Source organism: Squalius cephalus (genome assembly GCF_949319135.1).
Source record: "Squalius cephalus genome assembly, chromosome: 11".
NCBI lineage: Eukaryota > Metazoa > Chordata > Actinopteri > Cypriniformes > Leuciscidae > Squalius > Squalius cephalus.
In genome coordinates, this window is record NC_137132.1 from 33,643,069 (window position 1) to 33,669,612 (window position 26,544).

At 36.4% G+C, this 26,544-nt stretch overlaps 2 protein-coding genes across 2 annotated transcripts; both read left to right on the forward strand.

Annotated features, from left to right (window-relative positions):
* Window positions 1-1,521: 1,521 nt before the first annotated feature.
* On the forward strand, window positions 1,522-9,589 carry dmac2 (distal membrane arm assembly component 2). Its single transcript, XM_079885930.1, has 6 exons — window positions 1,522-1,619; window positions 2,448-2,650; window positions 4,061-4,141; window positions 7,979-8,118; window positions 8,482-8,644; window positions 8,835-9,589. The coding sequence occupies exons 1-6, from the start codon at window positions 1,602-1,604 to the stop codon at window positions 9,031-9,033; spliced, it is 804 nt and encodes a 267-aa protein (XP_079742056.1). The 5' UTR covers window positions 1,522-1,601; the 3' UTR covers window positions 9,034-9,589.
* Window positions 9,590-10,133: 544 nt separating this feature from the next.
* sirt2 (sirtuin 2 (silent mating type information regulation 2, homolog) 2) lies at window positions 10,134-22,893 on the forward strand. Its single transcript, XM_079885928.1, has 16 exons — window positions 10,134-10,312; window positions 10,475-10,521; window positions 11,319-11,370; window positions 12,178-12,288; window positions 12,510-12,551; window positions 14,271-14,377; window positions 14,483-14,539; window positions 15,297-15,365; window positions 15,466-15,595; window positions 15,706-15,765; window positions 16,138-16,193; window positions 16,290-16,366; window positions 18,321-18,372; window positions 18,466-18,533; window positions 21,638-21,704; window positions 21,814-22,893. The coding sequence occupies exons 1-16, from the start codon at window positions 10,303-10,305 to the stop codon at window positions 21,946-21,948; spliced, it is 1,140 nt and encodes a 379-aa protein (XP_079742054.1). The 5' UTR covers window positions 10,134-10,302; the 3' UTR covers window positions 21,949-22,893.
* Window positions 22,894-26,544: the final 3,651 nt, after the last annotated feature.

A 26,544-nucleotide genomic window follows, 5' to 3' on the forward strand; every position in this document is an offset into this window, starting at 1 on the left:
TATTGTTAAACTATTAGAAACTATTTGTCATCGCTATTGTGTAAGAGTGAAAACTATAATAAAGAGTAAAACACCCCTTTCGAAAAAAAAAAAAAAAAGGGAATATACTGCAAAATATAATATGATATTACATTTTACACATGCAGTACCATATTGATCACATATACATCTATATATTATGAAGTGTCTTACTGAATATAAAATTACATACATTATGATATATTAGAAAATATATTGTCACATATTTTTCAATATATGAAAAGCGGCAATTCCTTATGTATAATTCAATATATTGTAATATATTAGCATAATATATTATTCTGTGTATTTTCAAATATACTGTTAAACCATTTAATATATTGATCATTCATATATAGGGAAATATATTTTCTTTTCATAAGGGTGAGGAGTTTAACAAACAGCTGTTAATAAAATGCATCACATACTGTACACCCCCAAACACGGACACACAAGATCCTGATTATTATAGGTTTCTTACTGAATAAATTATTTATTGTAGAATGCTTGTCAAACCTAAAGTTAATATTCATATTTAAGGATCCTGGGGCTGCCCTTATGAAAAGAAAATATATTTCCAATATATAAATGATTGGGTTGGGAGATTTGGGTTGGTGAGGGTCACTGGAAAGCAACAGGGCTAGTAATATTCATCATTTACTCTCCCTCAAGTTGTTCCAAACCCAAATGAGTTTCTTTCTTCTGCTGAGCACAAAAGAAGATATTTTGAAGAATGTTGGTATAACCAAACAATAGATGGGACCCCATTGACTCATTGCATTTTGTCTCCATACTATGTAAGGCAATGGGGTCATCAACTGTCGACCCATACATGCTTTTTTATAATAAGGAGGCCTTTTTAAGCTATTAAAATTTGCAGGATGTTTTAATGGGACAAATACCTCATCAAGGCAAATTTGATTTCTCATGTCATGACCCCTTAACTTTACAATCATATGAGTTTTGGCACAATATAAGCCCTGGCAGATGTATTTTCATCAAACTGTAGTTGATGTGAGAGTTCTTGCGTCAGTGGTCCAAAGACAAACCTTTTGGAGGTGTGCAAGTAAGCTCTTTGTTTTCATCCACTCGGGCTACTTACCTTCAGGAAATCTAATTTTGAATGTCCAAGTCTTGCAACAGATTTTCTGACCCACACAGAGATCTGATCTCACCCAAGTCAGACTGGGATTACATGAAGAGACAGAGGCAACTTCCCCAAGCAGTGGTGGGAGAAACAACAGAGTTTTTCTCGAAGCTCCGAATCAACTGAATCAATCGAAATCATTCACTGTTTTAAGAAGCTCAAAAGACTATACGATGGCGACATCTGCTGGTCAAAACATGTAAGTGTAAGGAAAACGCAAACATGCAAACTGTACTATACACACACACCACTGATATATACAAATGAGACAATTAACTACTGCTGTTCTTTTTTACTATACAAATAAGCCAATAAAATGTCTACATTATAAAACTAATCCGAACTCAAAATGTATGTAGACGTTAGTTCAATGGGTTCGCTGAGATCGCGCCTCCTAACGTCAAATCTTTGAAATTACAGAAGAAAGCAAACAAACATGGCAGCCTCCTTGCTGGTGAGTTCAACTGTCCTGCGTGCATACATTTCATTTATTGAGGAAATTGTTGCTGTTGTTTTTCTCTCCACAACACACACCAGAGTTTTACATTACAATTGGTTCATTTTATAATCGAGTCACTTCACTACTTGCAAAAAACTAGCAAAATGCACCATGTTACCATGTTTATACTATGGTAATGTAAGGTTTTGTTGTTGTTTTGTATCTGGTACCATGCTGTTATGAAGTAGCTACCTAAGGTGTAATGTCAAGGAATTAATTAATTCGATTCAAATTCAGGAATTACAATTTGAATTTATGAACGTAGATTTTAAATTAAATATTTCAAAGAAACTGCTCCAATTGTCATATTTAATAGAGTGTCATTTTCAGTATTAATTACCCATAAACATATTAATCCAGCCAGCACCACATATGGGATATTTTCAGAAATATTAGATGCTGGTAATAATCAATGTTTGAAATGCCACCTATGGAAATGAATTCATCTCATGTTCCAGCTCATGAATTGAAAGAAGGCTGATTGTTCAGAAATATAAATGGTAACCCTTATAAATGTCATGGACCTTGCCATTATTTATCACCTTACCATGATGATAATGCCATCTGATCTCTCATCCATGAAACCACAGTACTTCTGTGAGGGCTAAATTCATGCTACAGTTTCACGTACTAAATATTATTAGTCTAAGTTTCATCAAGACTTTTTTTTTGTTTGTTTTTTTGTTAGCTGGATATGCTTTTTAATCTGAAACGTGTTCATCTTCTTGGTAGCATCATGTTGTAAATGCTCTTTATGTCTCATATATTGTCTCTTTATATAAGTCCCATGGCATGAGGAGATGTTCAGCACACATCTGTGCTTCTGCTGCTGTTGCTGTTGCTGTCAGGAGGGGTTTGAGTTCAGCTGCTCCTCCATCCGTCTTCACCAGGCTCTTATTAAACCTCAGTCGCTACTTCTATGATGTAGAGCACATTGTAGGTTGGAATGACTGGGCGAGGACGAAATTGGTCAGAAGCAAGAATACGTAAGTGCCAGTGTACACTCACCTAAAGGATTATTAGGAACACCATACTAATACTGTGTTTGACCCCCTTTCGCCTTCAGAACTGCCTTAATTCTACGTGGCATTGATTCAACAAGGTGCTGAAAGCATTCTTTAGAAATGTTGGCCCATATTGATAGGATAGCATCTTGCAGTTGATGGAGATTTGTGGGATGCACATCCAGGGCACGAAGCTCCCGTTCCACCACATCTCAAAGATGCTCTATTGGGTTGAGATCTGGTGACTGTGGGGGCCATTTTAGTACAGTGAACTCATTGTCATGTTCAAGAAACCAATTTGAAATGATTCGAGCTTTGTGACATGGTGCATTATCCTGGTGGAAGTAGCCATCAGAGGATGGGTAGGCCTACATGGTGGTCATAAAGGGATGGACATGGTCAGAAACAATGCTCAGGTAGGCCGTGGCATTTAAACGATGCCCAATTGGCACTAAGGGGCCTAAAGTGTGCCAAGAAAACATCCCCCACACCATTACACCACCACCACCAGCCTGCACAGTGGTAACAAGGCATGATGGATCCATGTTCTCATTCTGTTTACGCCAAATTCTGACTCTACCATCTGAATGTCTCAACAGAAATCGAGACTCATCAGACCAGGCAACATTTTTCCAGTCTTCAACTGTCCAATTTTGGTGAGCTCGTGCAAATTGTAGCCTCTTTTTTCTATTTGTAGTGGAGATGAGTGGTACCCGGTGGGGTCTTCTGCTGTTGTAGCCCATCCGCCTCAAGGTTGTGCGTGTTGTGGCTTCACAAATGCTTTGCTGCATACCTCGGTTGTAACGAGTGGTTATTTCAGTCAAAGTTGCTCTTCTATCAGCTTGAATCAGTCGGCCCATTCTCCTCTGACCTCTAGCATCAACAAGGCATTTTCGCCCACAGGACTGCCGCATACTGGATGTTTTTCCCTTTTCACACCATTCTTTGTAAACCCTAGAAATGGTTGTGCGTGAAAATCCCAGTAACTGAGCAGATTGTGAAATACTCAGACCGGCCCGTCTGGCACCAACAACCATGCCGCGCTCAAAATTGCTTAAATCACCTTTCTTTCCCATTCTGACATTCAGTTTGGAGTTCAGGAGATTGTCTTGACCAGGACCACACCCCTAAATGCATTGAAGCAACTGCCATGTGATTGGTTGATTAGATAATTGCATTAATGAGAAATTGAACAGGTGTTCCTAATAATCCTTTAGGTGAGTGTATGTGTGCTCAGATGTGTTGATGTATGTTGTCTTATTGCCCAATAGAATATTGTACTGTAAATGAAAACCATAGTGGCTGTATAGTGTCTCTATAAACAAATCATTTTTTATTTATTTACTTATTTCTTTCTGCTGAAATGTTGACTTTATGGTCTTTTTTCTGTAGGTTTTTTGGTTATGCACAGCAGAGGTTTGGTGATAATATAGGAGCGGCCTATTATATTCTGACTCTCAGAGGGAGCTTCAGGTAAGAGTCCATGATGTGATGCCCCTTTTTTATATCCTATTTATTTATGTCTGTTAATCAATTAAAAACTACATTAAAAGGAAATTCAAACATTCATTAATTGAATACACATTTTACTGCTGAATCTTTTTTGTGAATTAAAGTTAATTGAGGGCATAAAGTCTTAAGTCATTATAAAGAAAAAACAATAAGGTTTCATTCGTTAACATTAGTTAACTACATTAACTACAATGAACAATACTTCTGCAGCATTTATTAATCTTAGTTAATGTTTATCTCAGATTAATACATTTATGGTGTTCCTCGAAAAACGGAGAGCTCAGAAACAGCTGATTCTTTTAATTCAATGAAATGAATTTACCATATTTTAGTTCTATAAGTGTTTTTATTTAATCTTTTCTATTTGTAGGGGATTTTATGGTACTAAATTATATGTATACAGTAGTTATAATCCATTTATTAACTTTTTGAGCATAGACCTGAAAATGAAATGTCCAACTTAAACTGTGGTAAATCTTGAATGCTTTGGAGCACAGACTTAAAGCCACACTAAGTAGAAATTGTGTTTTTGTCAAACAGCGACCCCTAGAGTCGCTGTGGAATACTTGCACTGTCGTAAATATATTATAGTATAACGTTTTTACATGATTGCAGCTAAATCACAAGTAAATAGTCTATAGTCTAGGCCTACTGTATAATTTAATTTGTGTTGTTTTTATTGGAATGTAAACATTACAAAATGCCAGATAACATCAATAAAGTGAAATGTACGTCGCATTATTTCATAACATTGGCCGTTATGATGTCATTAGACATGATTATTGCAATTTATCATAATAGTTTGCAAATTGTGCTCGTTTACACTATTAACAACCTCTACGTTAGGCTTATTTATGTCCTGATTATGTGAGATATTGAAAACTGTTCTCATGATAATTGCAGGAATCAACGTCAACAGCGTCGTCTGATATCCCTCAGGACTACGTGATAAATACACCTCACAACACCTGAGTTCAGCTGCCAAACTAATTCGTGAGGCATAGCTATCTGATGTATCAAAACGATTCCATTTACACCTGGTCACATAAATGTATTTTTGCGAAACGGATTTAAATCTGATCTTCAATTCTCGCGCTATAGCCTATGCAGATTTAATGGAGTGCACGTCACCGAAAGCAACAGATATGAGCTGCATTTTATAGATCATCAGCTAAAATGTCAAAATCAAAGACCGCAATAAGAGAGAGCAGTAACAGCCCTGGTAAGATCATTTTGTTTCTTTACTTTTAATGATGAAGATTGTGTGTTAAGCGTCTGTGACTTACTTTCACTTTGATTTGCGATAGTTTGCACGTTGGCTTATGAATAGATGCTCATCTGCGGTGATGCGTGTTCCAGTAGCGTCATCATATCTGGATATAACATATAGCCTATAACACGCTCTCACATGTTTTTTGTTTTTTTTAGCATTTTTGGGAGGAGTACAATTTACATGTGGTTTCAACAACCAGATGCATTTACACTTGTCCAGTTTCGTCTGGAATGCGTCTCAGATCTCCTCCTGAAGTGGTTTGAGCGATCGGATTCAAATCCGTCTTGAATGCGCTTCGGAGGACATTTACACCTGGTCTTTTCACGATCGGATAGCTATCCGATCTGAGAAAACGCATGAAGTGGCCAGGTGTAAACAACCCCCATGACAAAAACATACGCACCAAAGCCGAAAACAAACGCTGCTTGGCCTCTCACGTCCAAATTTGACGAAGTGGTGGGGGAAGTGACGTATGCCGTAAAGCAGTCGAATTTTGTAGTTCTTTTTATGCTCGGGTTACTACCCGAACCCCGAAGTTACATAGTGCCAGTAAAAGCGATACAGACCCCGTCAGGCTATGGCAGACGTGTCATTCAACCTATTGTAAGTCGATGTACCATCACAAGGATCTTGGAAATATATTATGAAGGTTGAAAAGTTACATAGTGTCGCTTTAAGTTGTTTTTTTTTTTTTAAAAAGACACTTCGCAGTGAAAAAAAAAGGTTTAAAAAAAAACATTTATAACAAGCCATGAATTTATTAAACAAGTTGTGTTCCAAATTTGAGTTTTATATACAGTGCTAGGCATAAGTTTTGACACCCATGCTAAAGTTGACTAAAAAGAGGAATAAAAAATCATCTTTTGGAAATTGAACTTAATGCCTTAATTAAAAAAATTAGGAAAAATCCAACCTTTAAGGACACCAATTTTGTTTGTGAATGAATAATGTATCGTAAATAAATAAATGTTCTTCCTTAAAATACAGGGTGCATAAGTCTGGACACCCCTATGTTAAATTCCCATAGAGGAGGGCAGATTTACCTAGAGATTGGCATGGAGTACTTTCCATAAGATCATCTCTCAATGCAAATCAAACCAACTATTAGGCTAACTGAAATAAAGCCATGCCAATCTCTAGGTATGGTGAAGGCTATGTGATGATGTGGGGCTATTTTAATTCCAAAGGCCAAGGGAACTTTATCAGGATGCATAGTATCCTGGATCCATGAAGTAACTGGCCTTTAAAAATAAAAATCTGCCTGCCTCTATGGGAATTTAACATAGGGGTGTCCAGACTTATGCACCATGTATTTTAAGGAAGAACATTTATTTATTTACGATACATTATTCATTCACAAAGAAAATTGGTGTCCTTAAAGGTTGGATTTTTCCTATTTGTTTTAATTAAGGCATTAAGTTCAATTTCCAAAAGATGATTTTTTATTCCTCTTTTTAGTCAACTTTAGAATGGGTGTCTAAACTTATGCATAGCACTGTATGTGAGAATGAGCTTTTTCAGTAAGATTTTGTTTGTACCAAATGTTTCCACTGGATGAAATTTGCTTCCCATTAATTTCCAATGCGGACATTTTTGTACAAGTGTGACTATCTTTTTCATTTAACCTTTCTGAATATTTTTTTTTGTGTTCACATAGCAAGAGCCAAAACCTTTACCAAGTTACATGTCATTCTAATGAACTAACATGAACATGATATTAATTTTTTTAAGCAACATTAACAAAAGTTAATAAATGATGTCAGAGAATATTGTTCATTGTTAGTTAATGTATTAACTTATGTTAACAAATGAGACCTTATTGTAAAGTGTTACCCTTGAAATGAAATATTTCATAATTATTTCAAACAAAACTGCTTAATTACTATTTGTCTGCTGAATCAAAATCATGTGGTGCAGGGAAAAATACAGGAAATGAGATCATAGAGAGTGTTATGGACAGTAAGTCCTAAAAGGGATAATTCACTTTTCTGTCAGCATTTACTCACCCTCAAGTTGTTTCAAACCTGTATGAGTTTCTTTCTTCTGTTAAACACAAAGGAAGATATTTTGAAGAATGCTGGTACCCAGACAGTTGATGGGGTCCATCAACTGTCTGGGTACCAGCATTCTTCAAAACATTGACTTCCATAGTATTTTGTTCCTACTATGTCTGGTTACCAGCATTCTTCAAAATATCTTATTTTGTGTCCAGCAGAAGAAAGAAACTCATACAGGTTTGAAACAACTTGATGGTGAGTAAATGCTGACAGAATTTTCACTTGAAATTGAAATTAATGGTATAAAAGTTTGTATATTAAATATAACAATATGAAACCAACATGAATACAGTAAGTACATATATAAGAACTTAGCTTTTTTTTTTTACTAAATAAATATATAAATATTATATTATATATTGATATTAAATATATTTTTGGACACTTTTATATGTCTTTGATCACAAAACGTTTATGAACCCATCCAGCAAGTAGATGGTCTCCATTGCTCAACCCTTGTGTCTCTAGATTTGCAGGCCAGTCTGAATGGTTTCGTCCAGACTCGAGAGGAAGATTCAGCTATGACTTCATGAGCACACCTGACGCACAAATAGAGGAAGTGGATCTGAGTGGCACCATAATAAACCATAATGGACTTGACAACCTTGGTAATCAACTTCTCCTGATGTCTCAGCCTTTGACTAGTCAAGTATGAAATCCTTCCTTATCATGAAGCCAAATTATGTTTCGAGATTCAGACGGCAAAGCAGCAGCTAATATACTTTTTGTTCTTGGTGTGAATGGGCCTTAACCCATTCTTATCAATAAATGCTGTTTACATCTGTTCTGGGAGTTGTTATGATTGATGTTGAACAGTATAGACGTAGCCAACAGAAAATGCCTTCCTGGATCAAATGGGAACAAAACGTATGATCCATATGAAGATTATGAAGTGTTCAGCTGCCAGTAAAACATATTGTTGTGGTGTATTTTTGTTCTCTGGCTCACTCAAACAAATTGTCTGATCTCAGTAAAGCAGAATAAACTCCAGAGTCTCTCTCTGCGAGGATGTCCTGAGGTGGACGACTGGTTTCTCGCACGTCTTCATGTCTTTGGAGAAAGTCTGGTGGAGTTAGACGTGTCCCACTGCCCTTGTGTCACTGTAGGAGGTCTCGCTGCATTACAAAACCTCAGGTGATTTCAGTCAGTCTTCACTTGGGACTTATGCCCGAAAATACTGTTTTAGTAGTCCTTTGGTTTTTATTTCAGTCTGACATGTGTCCCAAAATATTTGTAGGGCAACAAATAACCAAATCATACCTTGTATGTTTTTTTAAACCTCATTTTCTGTGTTATTTGATCCCCCCCTGTCTTTACCCCACAGAAAGCTACAGCGTCTGGATATTTCGGGACTTGCCCGGCTTCAGAGTCCAGGCCTGGTCCGGATTCTGCTGGAGGAAATGCTGCCGCACTGTCGGGTCACTGGAGCTGAATACGAGCAGGGCCTGATCCAGCCAGACACCCGAGAGCCAACAGAGGAGGATCATGAAGCTTCCGCAAACACTGGAGTCAGACATATATAAACTACATGGCTGAGTTATTGTGTTGCACCCATGTATGTTCTGTGTACTTATATATAACTGTTGTAAATACATTGTACTTTTGAGACGGACACAATAAAGTTTTATGTGTAAATGTTGAGAACTTGTTCTTAAAACATGATTTGTTCCATATAAATCGCTGCTTTCCCACTTGCACTTTACTTACAGTGTACTTGCCACAAAACCACTGAGCAATGTAAGGTAACTACATGGGTTAAGGTTAGGACGCAGTTAGTCTACAAGTACATGGTACATGCAAAGAAAAAAAATAAGGTGCTACCACTTTCCCTTATGAAACCACTGTGGTGGTACATGGTAATACTATGGTACCATCCATAAAAGGTGTTGAGTCTAATTAGTCAGACGGAGTAAATCCTGTAATCCTTTTTATGGAGGTGTGAGGATATCTAAGTGTTAGACAGACTGAGGCACATGCAATGGAAAGGTGGATGAAGAAATCTCGGTATAGGTAATGTTTTTCTTTAATGTAAATATTTGAACAATCTACTTTCAATAAAAAAAAGAGAAATATTAGACTTAAAAGTTGACTTTACGGTTTGTAAATTGTCCTTGAAACACATGTTTTGAACAAATATAATATAAGAACAAATCATTAGTTTCCACCCGAAAGATCTGATCAATAAATTGTAGACAACTATTATGTATAATATAGAATTGTAAATAATGGTAATTTTCACGATAGCCGAACTGTGCGTGCACGCGAGGCCCAAAGACTGTTTCTAATTGGTCAGATGCGATAAATAAAAATTAAATGGCTATACATTTTCAGTTTCATTATACCGGTGTAAATTATTTATGATCGACACTTATGCGAAGCATAGATGGCATGTCATGTGATGCGTGTTACTTTTCTCATCACTGTCAAGAAGGACCAATCACAGTCGTTTGTGATCGCTGGATCCGTGTTTTAATTTTTATATCCATTACAAGGGCGGATTTTCATATGTCAGGCCCATTCCTTTACATTAATGAATTTAAATTATCGTACTTTTAGCATATATGTTTCTCCAAAAATATAATTAATTGATTTAAATGGCAATCTGAGCCTCCATGCGCCCCTTGAGGAATAACTGTATATGCCATATTAAACATTTACTATCAACATTAGCCAAGCCACCCAAAGAAATATTAGCGACGCACACAAGCAATTGTCCCTTTAATAAAAACAGTGCTGTCATCTCTTAACTTTATGTGTTTTGGAATTGTATAGTACGGTTTGAAAGCGGATAGATGTCTGAAGGTAATATAATTATGCCTTTGTATATATGGGTGTTGTCAGATCCAGTTAGCCTTTAGCAAAAGAGAAAGCTAAGTGTGCATTGGAAGTTTTTCGCTGTTTGTTTGATTGATATTTGTTATTATGACAGTCACATCAGTGTGATATGATTTATGTGTCCTGTAGAGGTTTCTAAAAGGGCAGAAGAGGAGGCTGAGACACCAGATCTCGAGGTAAATAAAGATACAACGATGAGTTGTTTTTATGATAGAGATGAATGTTTGTATAAACAAAATATGTGCATTATACCTGGCACACGACACTAAAAACATCATTATACTAATCAAGGACATTTACCTTACTAATACCATGTAATTTGGGGCTTTTAAAAAGCTAAAACCCTTCTCTTTTTTTGGGACCTTGGAAATACATGGTATTCTTTGAAGTGCTGTAGTATTTATCAAAATACCGTGGTATTACCATTTTGTGCCATCACTTTACCATGGTAGTGCTACAGTATTATTATTATTACTGTAAATATCAACATTATTATTGGCCTATATTTTTCAGTGGTTAAAAGTTAAATAAAAATAAATTAGTAAAAAATAATAATAATGAATTTAATTAATAAAAAGGTTTGTTTTACACAATATGTACAAAAAAAAAATGAAATTGAAAAGCTGCCAATAGAATTTGAAACGCATGAATGGAACTAATACATCTGTTAATCATCATTATCAACCAATGCCAATATTTAAAAAAGGCCAAATTTCAGCCATATATTAGTATATCAGTCATATTTTTCTAGTGTTTTTTCTTTCACAAAACGTGTATGTATATATATATATAGGAGATGATTATGTTAGACAAACATGAGACAAGTCAATTTAGCAAACATCCACCATTTACAAGTTCACACTTTATTTCTTACTCATATATTATTAAGACATGTTTTAATAGTGAGTGTTGTTTTATATTATTGGAGTGGATTGGTAATCTCTGTAATTCTTTTTGTAACTCTTTTTTGCAGGGTCAGTCTGACGACAGCAGTGACGAGGGCGAAGCTTCAGGAGACACTGAGAGTATGTGTCAAGGAATTTCTCCCTTAAAGGAACACTCCACCGTTTTTTCATATTACACTATGTTATTCCCTTAACTAAGACGAGTTGATACATACCTCTCTCGTCTCAGTGCGTGCACTCAATCGCTCTGGCGCGCGGCGACACTTTGATAGCACTTAGCTTAGCCCAGTTCATTCATTAGGGTCCAAACAGAGATGAAGTTAGAAGCGACCAAACACCTCCCCGTTTTCCCTATTTAAATACAGTTACACGAGTAGTTACACGACCAAGTGTGGTGACACAAAATAAAACGTGGCGCTTTTCTAAACTCGGGAGCACTTCGACTCGGCGCAGTAAAAAGTCACATTGGTTCTAATGACAGAAGTGAGAGGGAGAGGGGGAGAGGATTTTTCAGGAGTGATGATATTACCGCGCCGAGTCGAAGTACTCCCAAGTGCTATTCCGCCATACATTATAGTTATCCTTTTTACCCGCTTAGAAAAGCGCCACGTTTTATTTTGTGTCACCATACTTGGTCGTGTAACTACTCGTGTAACTGTATTTAAATAGGGAAAACGTGGAGGAGTTTGGTCGCTTCTAACTTCATCTCTGTTTGGATCCTAATGAATGAACTGGGCTAAGCTAAGTGCTATCAAAGTGTCGCCGCGCGGCAGAGCGATTGAGTGCACGCACTGAGACGAGAGAAGTATGTATCAACTCGTCTTATTTAAGGGAATAACATAGTTTAATATGAAAAAACGGTGGAGTGTTCCTTTAAGTACATCTAAAAAGCTCATGTGATCTTAGCTAAAGTTCGATGTTTTTCAGTGGATTTCCTGCGCAATCTCTTCTCACGGACCCTTGGCCTGAGTCCTGGAGAGAAAGTCTTGGATGAGCTGACCCTGGATGGGGTCGCCCGCTACATCCTGAGTGACAAATGTGAGTTGACTTCTCAGATGAGGGTGGTAGTTGTGAAGTGTGTCATTTTTTCGATGTTAAAATACTCTATTATATTCCATTCAATATGGACAGCCAACTATAAGAAAGCCAACTGAAGGTTGTCTTCCTGAACAGTGTAAACACTGTGGTGCAGTGAAAATAATGCTCTGTTTGAGGAGTCGGTTGTTCAGGAAGTTTGATGTGTCTGTCTGTGTCAACAGGCAAGAACATTATCTGTATGGTTGGAGCTGGAATATCTACATGTAAGTAAATATCTTATCATAAAATACAATTTTCTTAAATTAAGCATTGCTATTTTTAAATAGATCATATTTTTAAGACCTGTTATAATGATAGAGCTTGATAGAGTCATAATTTAGTTTTTTAGACCATTTCCTATCACTGATCCTTAGAATTAAACAGGCTATAATATTGTAGTATTTTTTGAGTTCTGAAAAAAGCAAGATTGTTGGTTTCTCTGAATGTGTTTTAGTAAAATCAACATTTTTGTTTTATTCTATAAACTACTGATAGCTTTTCTTTCCAATTTCAAATAAAATATTGTGATTTAGAGCATTTATTTGAGAAAATAACAACTGGTCAAAATAACAAAAAAAAGATGCCAGACCTCAAATAATGCAAAGAAAACAAGTCAAGTCAAGTCACCTTTATTTATATATAGCACTTTATACAATATAGATTGTATAGCTTTACAGTGATCAACAAGAAAATAATGATTCAATGACACAAAAAAACTTCACTTCTTCTGTAAAGCAAATCTAAAAAGACAGTTGTGAAGTCAGTTCAGTGTTGATTCAGTTTGGTTCAATAACTGTGTAAAGATCATCAATTATGGAAAGAGTTCAATTCATCTATAAAGCAGCTCTGGAGAAAACAGTGATATCAGTGCAGTCAAGTCAATAATATTGCAGAATATTAAGTCTTGATCTTTCTGAAAATAAATGCAGAAAATGCAGTAGTAGTTTATAGAAAACTAAAAAAATATATACAATCTGTATAAATAGTAAATCCAGATACACTGATCATTTTGCAGTGGTCTTATTTTTTCCAGAGCTGCATGAATATATTCTGTAGAAGCAAATTATTTGTGGTCATACTATTTTAATTTTAAATGTATTATTATTGACTTTATTAATGACTTTTTTATTAAAGGTACACTGTCACATTTGGCCCCCAAAGCTGCATGCATTTTGTGGAAGAACATTGTTTTGGTTGTGCTTCGGCTCCGCGTGACTGTGTGGATGAATATTATTCTTCTGCTAATAAAACATTCACTACTAGGCTTAAGATTTAAGCATCCAGTTTAGATGGAAAGCTGGCTAGCTGAAGATGTTACTGTAGCTTTACCCATTAATGCTTTACAATGAACTCCGTTAGAGAGCTACATATGGCAGTTTATCTATTCAATAAAATACCTTACTCACCTGTTGAGAAATAAAAAAGCCATCTCTGCATCGCTTCTACAACATTTCAAATCCCTCAGTTCTCGCCATCTCTTACCCCTTTTCCACCAAGGCAGTGCTGGTGCCGGTTCGGAGCCGGTGCCTACTCGTGAACCAGTTCCCTTTTCACCAGCAGACTCTCCTCTGTTCGGCGTTTGTTTAAAACGGGTGATTCCCCGGAGGATGGAGATTTAGCTGAAATCTTTGTAAAAACTAACCTCTGTCACTCCCACACCAGACACACGTCAAAGTAGCCGGAGCAACTTCTCTCTATTTACTGATATGATGAAGCAATCACGGGCGAGTGACATGTTCGCAATTTTCCGTAGAAACCATCCTGTCAGGTCTAAAATATAAACGCTTATAATTGCTTGCCATAGTGAATTAGGTTAAGACAAAAACACGTTTTGGAAGAAGGATTGATGATGTATTGGCTCATTATTTAAATTGTGTTAATTTTGAACAAAAAAAAGTTACATAGTGTGCCTTTAATTAACCTGTAAATTATTCATAATTTAGCTGCTGGAATCCCAGATTTCCGTTCTCCTGGCACTGGTCTGTATGCCAATTTACAGAAGTACAACCTGCCTTACCCAGAGGCCATCTTTCAGATCGACTATTTCAAGGTCTGATTGTGATTCTGAAGAAATGCTGCTGTCTTACACTCATTGTTTGTCATCTAAGAGGACATAAGTCATATTTCAAAGTCTTTTTCCATTCCCTTTTTCCAGAAACATCCGGAGCCCTTCTTTGCTCTGGCCAGAGAGCTCTACCCAGGACAGTTTAAGGTAGTTTATGAATCTCCTCTCTTCTCTTTTTATACTCTTTTGTCTCTAATTGTTTTAGTTTTTTTTTTTTTTTCTTCAAATGGAAAAATCCTGCAAAATTTACAGTGTGGTTTCATTTGTTAACATTAGTTAACTACATTAGTTAAACTAACAATGAACAACTTCTATAGCATTTATTAATCTTAGTTAATGTTAATCTCAGCATTATTAAAATCAAAAGTTATTTAAAGTGGGTAAATGTAAAAGAACTTCATCAAAATTGTTTGAATATGCCACAGTTTCTGCAGCAGTTGGTACCATGAGATCTATAAATATATGAAGTTTGGTTACTGTAGATGAAAAGGGGTGCACTACAGAGCCCCTCAAATACAACAACCATATAAAAGGTTGCGCCACAGAGCCCCCATTGTGCTAGTAAAAGTTTCAAGAGTTTTTGAGCATGTTAAGGGCACCAAACGGGCCTGAAAGTTTGAAGGTTTGCCATAGGAAAACAATAGGGCCCTTCACCGCTTAGGCTTGGGCCCTAATAAATGCTGTAAAAATATATTGCTCATTTTTAGTTTATGTAAGTAAATGCATTAACTAATGTTAACAAATGAGACCTTATTGTAAAGTCATACCAAAAATGTTATTCCACATTTCATTATTATTATTTTACACATATTACATGGTCGTCTTTGCCATGTCATGTGGTCAAAAAGTCACCACATACAAATAATGACCCATCCCATGAATGCACGCACTTTGGTTTCTCCAGCCCACAGTGTGTCACTATTTCATGAAGATGCTGAAGGACAAAGGCCTACTGAGTCGCTGTTACTCTCAGGTAAGACAGTGTTCGGATGCATATTTTGAATAAGCAATTACTTTGCGAGCGAAACAATAATATATGTATATTATACAATTATTATTGCTATTTTTTTCAGAATATCGATACTCTAGAGAGAGTTGCCGGTCTGGAAGGCGAGGACCTGATTGAAGCTCATGGCACATTTCACACCTCTCACTGCGTGAGCTTCCTCTGTCGTAAGGAGTACTCCATGGACTGGATGAAAGGTACAGGATTGAACACTGACATGTCTCTGTGGTTTCTGGTTTCAGTTTTAAACGAGATGTGGGAATGTTGTTTCGATTCACTATTCTCATTCCTTGTTTCTGACTCGCAGATAAAATTTTCTCTGAAGATACTCCTAAGTGCGATTCCTGTGGAAGCCTGGTCAAACCTGGTAAGGGCAATCGTTTCTAAGAATAAGAATAATATCTGTAGCCTTTTCTTTTTCTTATTAGAATTAGTTTTGGATTCAAGACAAACCCAAAAATGATAATTCTGTCATCATTTATTTACTCTCATATTGTTCCAAAACTGTATGGTTTTCTTTCTTCCACAAAACACAAAAGATATATTGCAGAATCCCTTTAGCATACAAATAAATTGAATGAAACTCAATGAAACTTAAAAATACCATACCATACAAGCTTAGTGTGAGGAACAGTCCTATATTCACTCCGTCATTAAATTGCTTTCATTGGTGACTAGTCTCTTTTTATATTCTGATGGTTTTAGCCTCTTTGTGGATATATTTCTTGTCCTTTTCTAGATATTGTGTTTTTTGGGGAGAATCTTCCTGCCCGATTCTTCACTTCCATGAAAATGGTGAGAATTCAGCCCATCTTTAAGGTCAAAGCCAGTCGTTCCACATTTTCAGTTCGACTCTGTCATGACTTACTGTCATCCCACTGTGTACCACAGGACTTTCCTCGATGTGATCTTCTCATCATATTGGGCACATCCCTACAGGTTCAGCCGTTCGCATCACTAGTCAGTAGGTAAGCATGTCTCCAGGTATCCGAATTAATGTGCATTAAATTCACAAATTAAATTCAAATTCAAATGAATAATGTTGGTTAATTTTATTTTTCCAACAATTATCATTGAAAGATGCGCATCGCTAGCCTGGTCCTATCAGAATCTCGTACATTTCATTTGTACAGAGAGTCTGTCCAGGGACGTCGTTAGGCCTATTTTAGGGGGGCTGAAGCTACCCCAAAATGTTCCTAAGCCCCCCTAAATGATAATAAGAACAACAATAACAATTCGATTTATCAATAACCATATCCTCATTCATATTTAGGCGCAACAAATGATATATATCAAAATATATATACAAAAAATAGCCGAAAAGTCGGAAGTTGGACAGTACAAAGAGTCGTGCTGCCAACTCTCACGCATTCACCGTGAGACACACGCAATTGACACTTTTCACACGCTCTCACGCCACACATCCATTTTCTCACGCACAGAAAAATCGCGAAGCAAAGAGGACACGGAGTGACGGAGACTGACAGACTAGACAGAGCAGGTTACTTTATGATATAAAAGAATCTCAACTCTCAGATTCTGTCAATTTTATTACGAAATTCAAACAATAAATACCGTTTTGGCGCTTGTAGATGTGACGCGACAGATCCCTAGCGCACGTGAACCGATCATATCTACTAGCTAATAGTAAAAAAACACGAACACTGTTGAAAGATACAGTAGTAGGCTACAACTTACCGAAATGTATATTCCTCATACATAATATCGATCAATCAGAGTGTTTTTTATCAGCGTGAAGAGGTCAATAACATAGCTGGAGAACAATTATGTCACATTTACCTCAGGAAAGCCATTTAATGAACATAATATAGGCTATAGCATGTAGTTGGCAAGAAAAAAAGGGCTATAGAGAGTATTTTGCTAAATATGTGTTCTATATTACATATTTATTATATTTTTTTACTTATATCATTAAATAAAGTTGTTGTTATTATTTAATTTGAGTTATTTTAACCTTAAATACTACCAGCTGATAGGGCTGTCTGTATGTTTACAGCATTAGGTGAGTTGTTTTTTTCTTGAGAAAAATTAACGCCTATCTTGAGTACCTAATACTTATCCAAATGAGTCAATATTAAATCAAATTACAATAATTGAATTGAATTGAAATAATAAAAAAGCGTAGCTTACCAGAAATTGTGCCATGCACCATAATTTACACTTATGCTATACTAAAGCCTAAAATTGGCACTTTTTGTGACAGCAACCCTATCATTTTTTATCAAATATGTGGCTTAACTTCAGAATTTGAACTAAAATCAGTATTCTTATGATTGGTCTGAACATTTCTGACTAAGTTCAACAAACATTAAATTAGGGTTAGGTAGTGTGACGGTGTGACGGGGTTGAGACTAGGGTAACAGGGTTGAAGATGGTAACGGGGTTGAAGAGACAAATACAGCTAAACTGTTTTTTACTCAAATTCACTAAGATTTTCTATAAACGCAAGTTACAAATACCCTGGGGGCTAAGCCCCCCCATCTTCCAATCCTAGTGACGTCCCTAAGTCTGTCCACTCTCCATTGACAAGCGTTAACTTCCTTGAAGGCGGGTACTCTGTTGAAGTTCAAAGCTATTGGATCTGCCCAGAGCCTCTCTGGATCTGCCGTAACCAATCGCTAACGTTGGGTCGTGACGTAACCCTACAACTCAAACTAGCGCACGACCTCAACGTCATCGTTCTCAGCCACGCCCTCTGTTCACTGATTGGACCGGTAAAAATTTGGCCGGAGAAAACCCAGGAATATACCTCAAACCCAGACGGAGTACTGAAGGAAAATGAAAATTGAGCAGAAGAACCTAGGAGGGCGGAGCCAGGCTAGCGCATCGCATCAAAAAATTTAATTTTGCGCAAGTCTGCAGTTGTTTAAATCTCTGGCTCATTTATTGTCTTATCTGCAGAGTGTCAAACAGCTGTCCTAGACTGCTCATCAACATGGAGAAAACCGGACAGGTCTGTAATTGCTAATCTAATTATAATAAACATTTGAATGAAACAAATTCGTTTTATAATTACATTCTTGCATTACGTGTCTTTCTCCGACAGTCGGAATTTGGCATGGGGTTGTTCGCTTTTGGAGGAGGAATGGACTTTGACTCAGATAAAGCCTACAGGTGAGGTCTCCAGGTATTGTCATGTTAAACAGCGTGTCTTCTTGAGGCCTGTTCACACAAAGAGCATTGTAAAGTGCTGGACAAAACAAGTGCACTGTAAAATCCAACAGTTGTTCAAACTAACACTTTTTAGTTAACTTAATGTCTAAACTTAATTGTAAAAATCTATTCACATACTATTCCTTGTTTACCCCCCAAAAAAAACCCAAGTTAAGATTAATTGATTGGTTTGAGTGCCATTTTGTCAGGCAAAAAAACAAATTCTTAAAGGAGAACTCCAGTCAATTTTAACATTGAGCTCATTTTTTTGTCAATTTGGAGTGCTGTCAATAACAGAGAACAACGACAAAAATCGGTGTTGCCTACACCGTGTTATCCTCTTTTTAAAATTTGCACCCTGTTGACTTCAATGGGGCAATATTTAAACCTGCTTTTAGCCTCTTTACATCCTTGATGTGTCATTACAAGTGCACAGGTCATGTGAGTGATTCCTTCAGAGTGAACACGAGTGAATCTGACTGCAGTAGATGTGAAAAATATGTATAAAAATGATGTTATTTAAGCCAGCGCAAATACCTGTGTTTACATCCTGTTTTCGGTTGAAGTCCAAAGTAGTCGATTGCCGAGTTCACGCGCATAGGTTTAGTTACCTATGATCACGCGCGTAAACTCGGCAATCGACTACTTTGCTTAAATAACATCATTTTTATACATATTTTTCACATCTACTGCAGTCAGATTCACTCGTGTTCACTCTGAAGGAATCACTCACATGACCTGTGCACTTGTAATGACACATCAAGGATGTAAAGAGGCTAAAAGCAGGTTTAAATATTGCCCCATTGAAGTCAACAGGGTGCAAATTTTAAAAAGAGGATAACAGGGTGTAGGCAACACCGATTTTTGTCGTTGTTCTCTGTATTGACAGCACTCCAAATTGACAAAAAAATGAGCTCAATGTTAAAATTGACCGGAGTTCTCCTTTAGACTTCCGCTCATTTCCTCCACTTCTGCAGTTATTTTTCTCTTTTGCATTCACGGATTTCCCAAAGTCATCTTAAATGTTGAATTGTCAATACAACTGAAAAATTTGAGAGAACATCACATAAGCTGACTTCATAAATTGATGTTGATTTTCCTAACATGTTTTTGTTGGAACTCACCATTATGGTGATCGATGTTCCCTTTGGTTGGGGCTTCATTTATATTATTGTAATTCTCTTCCTATTGATGCAGCGATGCAACAAGAAATCAGTTATTTGATTTTAAAGGAAGGGAAGTAATAAATAGGTTGCTTTTAAAAGGTGACCTAACTTCTAACTAAATCTTTAACTAGTCTATTTTTCATGTTGAATAATGATCTTTTACATTTTTATTGCTAACACTTATGTCATAAACACCTTGTAAAACTTTGATATAATCCCTCTATATTTGTGTCAATATCTTGCAATTGATCATGCTTGAGACACACAGACTTCAACATTCAACATGCAAAACACAACAATGGTAGCTACAGTATACTAAGTCAAGAGTAAATCTACAGTAAATTATAAAGTACTCAGTTCTTTTTTAGTTACTAGAACTCTTGTGTAAGTGAAGTATTCAAACTAAGTATTTGTCAGTACAACATATTCCTATTTCACTTTACTTAGTTTTCTAAGGCATTTGGTTTGCATGCTTTAACTAATTAGATTTTACAGTGTAACAAACTATTCACATTATTCATGACATGATACTGAATTTAAGCAGGTACAATACATAGTTAATTGTCTCAAAACTGTGCTATTTGTGTACTATGTGTGTTCCTAGGATTTACTATTGATATAATAGGATATTGAACTTAGTTACATTATTTTATCAATTTAGCTCTGTTAATGCAAAATAATTTTTGAATGATTTATTATAAATTTTATTTCAGGAAAAATTAAATAATTGTTTTATCTGTAATATAGAATTAACAATTGAAAATTGACCACAAAATTGGAATTGTGCTTGATGTGAGGAAAAATTTGATTTCTTCAGTTCAGCATTAACCTTTGATATGATAAAAAAAAAAAAAGGACTTTATGAAATATAGGTGACAAATGACTCTGTAAGGGGATTAACAGTCAAAGACCCAGAACCAGGAATGATTAATTAAGACAAGAGTCAGAATTATAATAAATTAAAGAAAAGTTTTACTGAAGATAGTTTGCAGTTTCATCAGCAGAAGTCAGCTTCAAGACTCACACAGGAGTTTGTAGGCCGCCCGTTTACAGTTACAAAGATCACAGCAGTTATACCCTACACCAAGGTCTAAGCTATGTCCTTGCTTCAGGTGAATGATTCTCATTGGCTAAGAAATAGATAAACATAGTAATTTTCCACACATATACAGATAGACTGAATCATATCATCATTGATTATGCAGCTGACACTCGGACCCTGAAGTTAGGCACGTCCTGACCTTCCAGTTCTCAGATCTGGGTTGCTGGGTGCCAACATATCCAGAACAACAACTCAGTCATTTTCCAATAATGCAGTTGTTCCTTAACCTGTAACCAAGAAGACTAACACACACACACCGACACACTGCTTCACAGCTTGGATTTGGCCAGGCTCTAACTATAAACAGGAGAGTATTCTCAAAACATCAAGATAATGTGTTCTTTCTCTCAAGGAGAGGACACTTTAAAATAACCCAGTAAAGTAAAGCTTTAAATGAGAAATGGTCCCTTAAACTATAGACTTCAATGACCATAGTTGTCAGGGTACCCTAGAAAAGATATCAAAGATATCATTCAGATATCAAATACAGACATTAGAGATTACCTGAAAAGAACATAACGAAGTAAAATCTCATAAGCCTAGAGATGTCAATAAACCCATTTGATATTTAGAAGGAAAAATATTAATACCTTGATTAGAATCACTCATTAGATATACATTTAAGCAGCAGTAGATTCCAGATTTTCCCCTTCAACTCATATATACACCATTATACCCCACTACTGAATATACCAAAAACATAAAATGTCTTTTAAAATACTTTTAAAATGGCAGGTGGTGTGAATAAGCATTTAGACACGTACATGTATAAGTGGGGTTTTATTGATCGTTCACAGAGATGTGGCTCACCTGAGCACCTGTGATGACGGCTGCATGGCTCTTGCCGAACTGCTGGGCTGGAAGGTAAATCCAGTAAATATTCACATGCAGATCTGACATTTAATGTAAATCAGTAAAAGTGTTCCCTCCTTAAACTGTTTGTTGCATGAGATGTCAACCTTTTTGGTTTCAGGCAGAGCTGGAAGAGATGGTGAAGCGTGAACATGCTTTGATTGACAGCAAAGATGATAAAAAGAAAGACAAGGAAGCCAATCAGAGCTCCAGAAGCACTGGGGCGGAGCCTGTGAAGGCTGACAAGACAGAATAACCAATCAGAGCATGCAGAGGGTTTGCATGGCAGTCCTAACAGATCTCCGTAATTCACTCCACTCTGGCCTTCTCTTATCTACTGTCCATCATGTTTTTCTGTTTCTCTGAGCTGTTTTGTCTGTAATTGCAATATAGATGCCATAGAAATCGTACAGAAACCACATAGAGCTCAGACAGGAACAGTGAGACAGATAGACAGCAAATACTTTAGCAGAAGTGTGGTGTTCTGCTTTGGCCAAGAGACTGCTCTGACAAAAACAGTTTGTGAAACACAATTATAAAAAAAACATAATGCTTTAAATGTAATTTTTTAAAGCTGATAAGCATTACACTTGGCTTTATCACATAAGGTCTCGTTTAATCTTGCAAAAGCAAATGTGTCTGAAACAAGCCGCAGGGATGTGGCGTGTTGTGTCAAATGAGACTCACAGGCTAACTTGGCTGTTGGCTTGAAAAGTTATTTATGGGTGAAACAGGAAAACATGTTGAGGTCACATTTAACTAAAAATGTATTCTACATAAAGAAAATGAAGCGTACTTTAAGGACCATGGAGATTTTTTTGCACTGTGACATTTTAATTTAAGCATTGAGTGTTACTTTTCACCCTTTTTAACATTGTTTTTAATTATTAACTAAAATTTAACTTAAATTAAATAGAATTTGTAGAAACGTACAAAAGCTGTACAACAAATGATAGCATGCTGTATACATTTTTTACTATTTAGATGCAATCGGGTTTTTTTGTGCACTACTATAATGAGATTTACATTTATTTGCGTTATGAAATGCATTTGTGTTAAGTCTGAGGTAAATTCTTAACAGGTTTCATGATATTCAACATAATTTTAATGAGGGTGTACCTTGTCAATGAGACTTTTCTTTTTTTGTGCAATCATTTGTAGACTTTAGTAGACTATAATGTTATATTTTTAAAAGGGTTAATTAATTAATGTTTCTTTTAATGAATTATTAATAATATATGCAGTATATAAACTATTCTAATACATTTGGCCGGTGTTTTTTTTGTTCTTCTTCTTCTTCTGATGCTTATCTTTGGTTTGGAATGATATCCACCCTATGCTTCAGTTGTGTAAGAGGAAGTTGGCCCAGTAGTGTTTTACAACATTACTATCATATCTGATTTAGCCGTACGCAACATTATTAGGAAACAAGAACAAGTTTTGTATGTATGCATGTGGTGTGATGTTATCAAAAGGCATTAAAACTACATAACACCCACATGCCAACTATTAACCTTATTTTATGTGTCAGGTCCATATCTTTTAGCTTAAGGATGACACCTTAGTAATTTGATTACTTGATGTTTTGATGAAAAAAATGTGTCCTTAATTTTATTGTGTTGTAAGTTTGTTAGCAATAAGCAATAATATATTCATAATAGCATTACCTCTCATTCCACACTGTTTAATAATTAGGAACACTGTTTTGTTCTTAATGTTGTAGTAATATATTCATGAACGACCCATCCTTATTTATTGCTTAACACTTTATTTTGATGATCCACTTTAGACATATAAGTAACTTTACAACTACATGTCAACAACCAGTCATTAGAGTATTAGTAGACTGTCTAATTAATACACATTATTTTGATGGTCTCCTGACTAGAAGTAACTTTGCTAGTACATGTCAACTTACACTCACCTAAAGGATTATTAGGAACACCATACTAATACTGTGTTTGACCCCCTTTCGCCTTCAGAACTGCCTTAATTCTACATGGCATTGATTCAACAAGGTGCTGAAAGCATTCTTTAGAAATGTTGGCCCATATTGATAGGATAGCATCTTGCAGTTGATGGAGATTTGTGGGATGCACATCCAGGGCACGAAGCTCCTGTTCCACCACATCCCAAAGATGCTCTATTGGGTTGAGATCTGGTGACTGTGGGGGCCATTTTAGTACAGTGAACTCATTGTCATGTTCAAGAAACCAATTTGAAATGATTCGAGCTTTGTGACATGGTGCATTATCCTGCTGTAAGTAGCCATCAGAGGATGGGTACATGGTGGTCATAAAGGGATGGACATGGTCAGAAACAATGCTCAGGTAGGCCGTGGCATTTAAACGATGCCCAATTGGCACTAAGGGGCTTAAAGTGTGGCAAGAAAACATCCCCCACACCATTACACCACCACCACCACCAGCCTGCACAGTGGTAACAAGGCATGATGGATCCATGTTCTCATTCTGTTTACGCCAAATTCTGACTCTACCATCTGAATGTCTCAACAGAAATCGAGACTCATCAGACCAGGCAACATTTTTCCAGTCTTCAACTGTCCAATTTTGGTGAGCTTGTGCAAATTGTAGCCTCTTTTTCCTATTTGTAGTGGAGATGAGTGGTACCCGGTGGGGTCTGTTGTAGCCCATCCGCCTCAAGGTTGTGCGTGTTGTGGCTTCACAAATGCTTTGCTGCATACCTCGGTTGTAACGAGTGGTTATTTCAGTCAAAGTTGCTCTTCTATCAGCTTGAATCAGTCGGCCCATTCTCCTCTGACCTCTAGCATCAACCAGGCATTTTCGCCCACAGGACTGCTGCATACTGGATGTTTTTCCCTTTTCACACCATTCTTTGTAAACCCTAGAAATGGTTGTGCGTGAAAATCCCAGTAACTGAGTAGATTGTGAAATACTCAGACCGGCCCGTCTGGCACCAACAACCATGCCACGCTCAAAATTGCTTAAATCACCTTTCTTTCCCATTCTGACATTCAGTTTGGAGTTCAGGAGATTGTCTTGACCAGGACCACGCCCCTAAATGCATTGAAGCAACTGCCATGTGATTGGTTGATTAGATAATTGCATTAATGAGAAATTGAACAGGTGTTCCTAATAATCCTTTAGGTGAGTGTATGTGAGTCTTGTGAGCCCTCCTCCCTTATTGGTTAAAGCAGAGAAACATGAAAAGTGGGTGAGATAGGGTGTTGTAACTTTTTTAATTTTTATTTTTTTATTCACAATTTAGCACATACTGTATTACACACACAACCCAACAACAACACACCAAACAGTAAAGACAATACCACTAAATATATTGACAAGACATTAAAGAGAGGGAATAATAATAATAAAATAAAATAAAAATAAAATAAATAAAAAATAAATAAATAAAATCTACACTACCACAGTCTGTGGGTTATCCCTTATTCAACGTGGGTTTATCATTTTATAGTCTCTATATAATTCAGTACTAAGGACCATGTGGATTGGAAATCTTTCAGTCTTAAATGCCGTTTACTTCTTCTATGGGTAACAAGTCTATTATCTGCTCCAGCCATTGACCCAAAGTGAGTCCTGACTGGGAAATCCATGTAGTAAGTATACATTTTTTAGCAAAATAAGAAAACATTGTAAACACACATCTTTTTGTATAGGGAAACTTATTTTCCACATCATAATTCAACAAATATAACATAGGGCATAGCTCAAAAGTACAGTTACAAATATCTTGAATTACTTTATGAATCTTCTCCCAAAAAGAGTAAACAGCTTTACAATACCAAAATAAATGTGTAAATGTTCCTAATTCAGTTCCACATTTTCTACACCTAGAAGAATTTGTATCATCAAATGTATTAAGCTTCACTGGAGTTATATATTATTTATACAGAAATTTATAATTAGTTTCTTTAACATTAATATTTGTAGTCAAAGGTGAGGTCAATTCAGTGCACAAAATTAACCTTTCTTTTTCACTGAACTTCCTTTTAAGCTCTAATTCTAGGAGCTTTCAGACAAAATTTTATGCAAGTGAGATATCTTCCCCTTAACTGAAGTAGCAGAGATAATAAATTGTTCCAACTCAGTGGGATAGGATCTAAATTGTCCCTTTTTATATAAAGATACAATGAACCAAGTCTTTATGTTCTTGATAAGTGCGATGGGCACGAATGATGTTCAGTTCTCCCGGTACTTCAAATTTTTTTCCAATCAGCTGATCGAGAAATGACATGATGACATGACACAAATTATTTTGTCTCGACTTATTCTCCAAGTAATCCATCTGTTCAACAAGTTTATCAATTCGAGACTTCATCCATTTCGTAGTTTTCTGATTATCAGCCTCAGCATCATCCGAATCACTCACCCGGGCTTCCAGCTGATCAACGCACGTTGTTGTCACGTCCAGGTTTTGGTTCAAATCAACTGTTTGTTGCATAATTGTTCTTATATCACGTTCAGTCTCTTGGTGAAACTCTTTCAATTCATCTTTTAGTCCTTTGAACTCACTGCTTAAAGATTCTTTTAACTCGGCAAACAAGTTGCGCATTTCACTTAGGTCAGCCATGCTGTTTGCGTCTCCAGCAGTTTGTCTATTTGCAGTTTTCTTCTTTGACTGATGCTTATTAAACTCCATATGCGTTCTAGAGCGAAGGTTCATACCTCAGTTTTCACTGCCAAGCAAATTTTCTTCTTTAAATGTAGGATAGACGAAGTACAGAGTTAATTTCGGGGGAGGTATGAGCGAGCTCAATCAAGCTGCCGCCATGTCACCGGAACTTCCCTCAGGGCGTTGTAACTTGAAAGATACAGGATCAATTTGACGGATGATTTTGAAAGGATCAACA